General features: G+C 43.3%; 1 protein-coding gene across 1 annotated transcript; it reads left to right on the forward strand.

Annotated features, from left to right (window-relative positions):
* The first annotated feature begins 5,258 nt into the window (after positions 1 to 5,258).
* Positions 5,259 to 6,309, forward strand: LOC122143367 (Fc receptor-like protein 5). Its single transcript, XM_042754034.1, has 3 exons — positions 5,259 to 5,548; positions 5,656 to 5,928; positions 6,005 to 6,309. The coding sequence occupies exons 1-3, from the start codon at positions 5,353 to 5,355 to the stop codon at positions 6,307 to 6,309; spliced, it is 774 nt and encodes a 257-aa protein (XP_042609968.1). The 5' UTR covers positions 5,259 to 5,352.
* The last annotated feature ends 171 nt before the right edge of the window (positions 6,310 to 6,480 follow it).

The raw sequence follows: 6,480 nt of genomic DNA on the forward strand, positions 1-6,480 counted from the left end.
CATTGGAAATTAGGAACACATTCTTGTGGAGTGACTCAACAACAGTACTCACCTGGCTGAAATTGGAGTCCTGCAGATTCAAAGTTTTTGTAGGAACCAGAGTAACCGAAATACAAGAACTTACAGAAGGTCATTGCTGGCGCTACTTAGATTCAGTTAACAATGTTGCAGATGACATCACACATGGCAAAACCTTGCTTGAATTATCCCAACCCAATCGATGGTGTAAAAGGCCAGACTTCCTCTACCTACCACCCGCATCATGGCCAGAAAGTCCTGCCATTGGGCTGAATGATGACCCCACCGAGCTTCGTAACACAAAGTTTTGTGGCCTCACTTTGACTTATACTGGATTATCACTGGCAGATGCTACCCAGTTCTCAACCTTGAGGGACTCCCTGAAGCTACTTGCAGCGATCCAGTCAGGGGGTTGGTGGGGGGAAGCGGGTGACCCAGGGCGCGAGATTACCAGCAGTCTGAATCAAGTCTTTTGAGGCAAGCCCACTAGAGAAGTTTCCCCACAGAATATCAAGCTTTTAACAACTGGCAAGCCGAGACCTTTGTCCAGTCATTCGTTCACATTGTCACTAGAGTTGGATAAAAAGCGACTGCACTCATCCGTGTAGGAGGACGACTGCGCCCGAGGAGCTACCAACCCTGAGTGCAATTACTCTGCACCCCATATAGTCTTGGACCCAAAAGAAACACCCTATTACCCGCCTCCTTATAAAGCAGTATGATACCAAACTCTGGCCATCCTGGTCCAGAAAGGGTATTTTGCAGAAATGAGAAAATATTACTGGATACTCAGAGGGGAGAGAAGCAATGCGGGCTTCATCCAACGATACCTATGACTAATGGAATGCCAAAAGTGGAAGGCTAAACCTAAAATTCAAAATAGCAGAACTTCCCCAGCCAGACTCGCCTGATGAAACCAGCTTTCTATTCCACAGGGATAGATTGCTTTTGGCCCATTCCTAGTAAAGCGAGGAAGGAGTAATGAAAAGAGGTGGGGAATACTTTTTAAGTGCATGACGACCCAAGCAGTCCACTTGGATTTACTGAATAACATGGATACAGACTCCTTTCCTGATGGCCCTTAGGCGTATGGTTGCTTCGGGTCGTGGGCATGCCTTCTGCAAATCCCAAGTAGATCAGGGGCACTAACTTTCGAGGAGGTGATAAGGAGGCCTGCCAGATGGCTTTGCGGCTTCCATGAGCCCACACACCTCCAAAACCAGTTAGCAAAACAGAAGATCAGTTTTCATTACAATCCCCAAATGCCCCCACATTTTGGAGGTATGTGGGGCGTTGAAATCAGCTCAGTTAAAACTGCACCATGCATTACCATCATCGGGTCCCAGACTCTCACAGAGTGGAAGTCCTCAGAACACTCCTTATAGAAGTGGAGACTATACTCAATGCAAAGCCATTGGGTTATGTTTCTTCTGATGTAGCTGATCCAGATCCAGTGACCCCCAAATTACCTGTTGATGATGGGGCTGACCAGATGCATCACTACCACAAGTGATTTACCCAGAATCCAAATTCTTAGTCGGAAAAGATGGCGGTAATCACAAGTACTGGCAGATCAGTTTTGGACAAGTTTTATAAAGAATTACCCTTGCCCACCCTGCAGCCACGGTAAAAAATGGATGAGAGAGACTCCAACAACCTCACACCTGGGACTGTTGTGATGATAATTGACTACCAGCTTCCCCCGAGGCTCTTTTGTACCAGCCGGCAAAGTAGTAACCATATACCCTGGATCAGATGGCAATGTCCGTTCTGCAGAAATTGAGGAGGTAAGAACAAAAGCACTACCATCCCGACCAGTGTCTCGTCTCATCACACTGCCCGCCATCAAAATAATGGCCTGCAACAGACTAAATAAGGAGGGATAGAAAGTACATTTGCAAAGCAAATGTAGGGGCAGCACTGTAGAGAGGAGCGTCAAACTGCACCATCTGCTGGACAATCCAGGCCCGTAGTTATCATGCACTGATCCGCGCCAAAGATACAGCCAATCAAAATCACAGTGTTGTCGGATGACTATTAAAGTAGAACCTTTAAGGCGTTTTTGCTGGTCAGAAAGAGCTGGTTCGTGTGTTGTTTTACTCCTGATCCTGTCAAAGTTTGTGTGCGTTTTAATGACCAAAGTAAGGTTTATTTATCTTGTCTAGTGTTGTTATGCTGATTAAGATTATTTGTTGAGATGTTTATATATAAGATTAGACAAATGCGCGGAAGATCCGGGCCTGGTGCAAGTCGATAGTTTATGTAAACATAAGCGATGTAACCAAATATGTATACGCGTAAAATCATCATATTACTCATTGTGATTGTGAGATATTACGCCTAATTCAAATGTTAATTTAGTTAAGAGGTGTGGTTAATGTGTCAGATTTACACTTAATGTACATCTACCCATGTTTACATATGCTGTTTAGTTTCTAAAGTTTATATGCTATAAGTTTAAATGCTAATCTGATAATTTACATTTGATAATGTTATCCTGTTTGTTCTAAATCACTTAATTTATGTAATTTTATTTCTCCTTTCCTTTGTTTAGACACACACACATATATCCACATTACCATGCACAAGTTTGTATTGACCAATGGCAACGTACCAATGTAACCAGTAAACTTGATGGATATTAAAATAAATTAACTGGAGTTCCTGTCTCCGTGCCCTTACCGACACTCCATGGCGATGACCAAGTATGCCTAAGAATCAGCACACCTTCCCTTCATTCATCATTACATTTTCTGATGATAAAGCAAACCATTTGTCAATATATGCAATGACAGAGTCATAAAACTTCAGAAAGTCATTTTTTTTGCTTTGATCTCTGTGCTGCTGACACTTGTTTGTCCATCAGCTGCTTGGTCTGGTATCCAAAAAAGCTGTCTTCTTTCCGCTGAAGCATCTTCACTTTGAATTTTCCCACCTCCTCGTAAACATCTGTGATGCAGAGATTCGTTTCCTCCAGCTTTCTAACAAGTGTGTCAAACACACACCCCACGTTGTGGAAAAAGCACAGATAAATCTCAGCAGCTGCAGTTTTTTCTTCGTCCTCAAAAGTCCTCTTCAGTGCCAAAGGACAGGTCTCCCCAAGGGACCTGAAGTATGAGGTGAGAGCTGGCCAGCTCTGCAGGAGACGATCAACAGTTGGATGAAGAGACAACCACCGTGTACAAACATGACGCAGAATTTCACGCCACTCAATGTCAACAAAGGCAAAAAATGCACGCAGTTCCTCTCTTCTGGAAGCAGATACTGAGAAGTGGCTGTAGATCTTTAAAACAAGTGACTCAATGTCCACTGAGAGCTGATCACAGGCGTGCTTGCAGGGGTTATGAGCTATATGAGCCGGGCAATTAGCTTTCAAAATGCGACTGTTGGCACTGCTCAATAACTGGTAAACAGAGTGGTGTTTTCCAAAGTTAACATTCGCATTATCTGCCGCATAGGCTGTGATGTGTTTTATGTCCAGTTCTTACATTTTCAGGCAGTTCATCAGAGCTCGATGAATACCATTTGCAATTTCATCATTATCTTCGTAAAAGTCAAGTAACTTGCACTACACTCCATCAGAGACAGAAAAATATCTCACGCACACTGGAAACATTTTTTCTGTTTCCCTTGTTTGAGGCATCGGTGGCAACAGAGTAAAACACAGGCTCACCTTCAGATGGAGATAGATCATTCAGGATATCCCGCACAGTCTTTGGTCCTAAAACATTCATTGTGATCATCTCTGCTTTCGTTCTCCCCAAGTGCATCTTCTTCACAACATTTGAGTCATGAAACAAAGCACCGTTTAGCTTAACAAGACAGTCGTTGCTGTTATAGCTGAGTCCATGTTTGACGGTGTGATACACGTACGAGGCTTCGCTTGCCGCTATTTTGTCAGTTTCCACAGTAGTTACCCCGAAGAATCCATAGATATTGCTTGCAACTTTAGCTAGTGTGGCCTTCTTGTGCATTTCTGTGGAAGCATGTTTAGTCAAGTCATTCTCACCTCCATGGGCAACTGAAAATTCCCTGCGACATAAACTACAGAAGGCTTTTGTTGAGTCACCGCTGACGGGCTTAATCCATATATTTTTTACTTCCCAATTTTTATTGTAGCTGCACAGTCTTTTCTTTTTTGCAGGTTTATCCATATTTGCAGTTTTACCCACATGCCAAATTGATTATCGACTTTGTGTGTGTGTGTGTGTGTGGAGGAATTGGCGCATTTACAACGTATACTGATGTGCGTGAGAGGAGGGGGGCTGTGATTGGATGATGATGATAGGTCAGGTGTGAGGTGTCGTGTGTGTGTGTTGCCGTGTTGGTGATCATTCTCAAGTGTCGTGATCAGCACTGCTGTTGTATCAGTGGTTAGATCAGCGCAGTAGTAAAAAAACGGGACAAGTGAGGTCCCGTACGGGACAAATCAGTTAGGCTCAAAATGCGGGACGTCCCGCCTAATTCGGGACAGTTGGCAACCCTAACACACACACACACACAAAAACACTTCATAACAGGATAGATTTATTTATTTATTTATTTTTTTTTTGCATTTTTTTAAAGTTATGTCAGCTGCATGTGCGGAATGCTCATCACAAGTTGTAAGAGAAGATAAGGCAACTTTTTTTTTTTGACTGCAATTCACACCCAGCGGTAATTCAGCAAAAATATTCTCCGAATGCACCACGTGAAACATGGATTCAGTCTCCCGACCTTTAGGATCAGTTGATTTTGATGCGAGGGAGAGAGCAAAGACAGAACTGAAGACAGAGAGTGCGCGCGCTGGAGTGGAGCACTGTGCTCGTTCTCTCCGTCACTCCGTCTGTAGCCTGCTTCACTCACAAAACACAATTACACATCAAATAAGGCTTTGGCGGGACAAAAAAATCATTTTTCAATGTAGGAAAAACCACTTCTTGTAAGATTGAGATCATCGTATCAGTCACACTGAGATATTTCAAATGATACCAAACATGACTGTGAATATCACTTGCAGTCATATAGAATATTAAATATTGCTCATGACCATTCTGAGAGAGCTGAGTGAAGTGAAGGACGGGTGACAAGGAACAGGTGTATAGGTGAGAGAGGAGTTTGTCCAGCATCTTCTCTCAGTGAGATGTGGAAACAGATGCCTGTTTGTTAATACACTGTGTTTGTAACTATTACATGAGGCTTATACTCAATGATTCGTCACACACAGCTGAACTCTGACTCTTCAGGATCTGAGTGTGTTCTTGTACTCCTGCAGATCTGAAGCCAAAGCCTGAACTCACATCAGATTCTGCAGGAGCTGTACTGACAGGAAACACAGTGACTTTGATCTGTCGCATGAATCCAGCCACTGGATGGGACTTTTACTGGTACAAACACACACTGAACTCTGAGACAAAGAAGAAAAAAACAGACTATTACAGAGTGAAGATTGATTCAGTGTCTGATGGAGGCCAGTACTGGTGTAGAGCTGGAAGAGGGAAACCAGTCTACTACACACAATACAGTGATGCACTGTGGGTAAATGTTACAGGTGAGAGAGAACATAGTATCTGACACAACATACAGATCAGAGATAATATCTGCAGAACTTCTAAAACTTTGAATCTAAAATAAATGCAATAATCTGTGTTTGTGCAGTGAGTCCTAAAGCTGTGGTGACGGTTCGACCTGATGAACGAGTGTTCAGAGGAGAAACAGTCGCTCTCAGATGTGATATAAAGTGGGGAGGAGACACTGAGTGGACGTACAGATGGGAAAGAGAGAGAACAAACTACAAACATAACTCAGTCTCAACACAAGAGCTGAACATCAGCAGTGTTGAAGACTTTCACAGCGGTAAATACAGCTGTAGAGGACAGAAAAACACACAATACTCTCAGCGCAGTGATGCTGTTACACTGAATGTATCAGGTGAGTTTGTGTGTGTGTTCATTATCATCAGTGTGAACAGCTTCTCTCTCTATAACTCATCTCATGTTGTGTTCAGCTGAAGCTCAGGCAGCAGTGCGAGTGTCTCCACAGCCGTGGCTGAATGAAGGAGACTCAGTGACTCTGATCTGTGAGGTTACAGGCTCCTCTACAGGCTGGACGTTCAGCTGGTTCAGAGATGATGATCGTCTGTCAGACAGCAGCAGAGGAGCTGGAGGCTCTTACACTCTCAGTCCTGCTGCTCTACAGCACACAGGAGTTTATACGTGCAGAGCAGAGAGAGGACGACCGGCCTATTACACAAAGAACAGTAGCACACAGACACTGTGGATCACTGGTGAGTCTGTGTCACAGCATTTATGATTGTGTTCATCTGTATTTGTGTTTCAGTACAGTCTCTGGCACAAGGGGCAAAAACATCAGAAACACTTCCCTCTATTTCTCAGTCTAGATCAGATCAAATACACACTCATAATACAGGTCCTTCTCAAAAAAATAGCATATTGTGAAAAAGTTCATTATTTTCCATAATGT

The sequence above is a fragment of the Cyprinus carpio genome, unplaced genomic scaffold (assembly GCF_018340385.1).
Source record: "Cyprinus carpio isolate SPL01 unplaced genomic scaffold, ASM1834038v1 S000002984, whole genome shotgun sequence".
Lineage (NCBI taxonomy): Eukaryota > Metazoa > Chordata > Actinopteri > Cypriniformes > Cyprinidae > Cyprinus > Cyprinus carpio.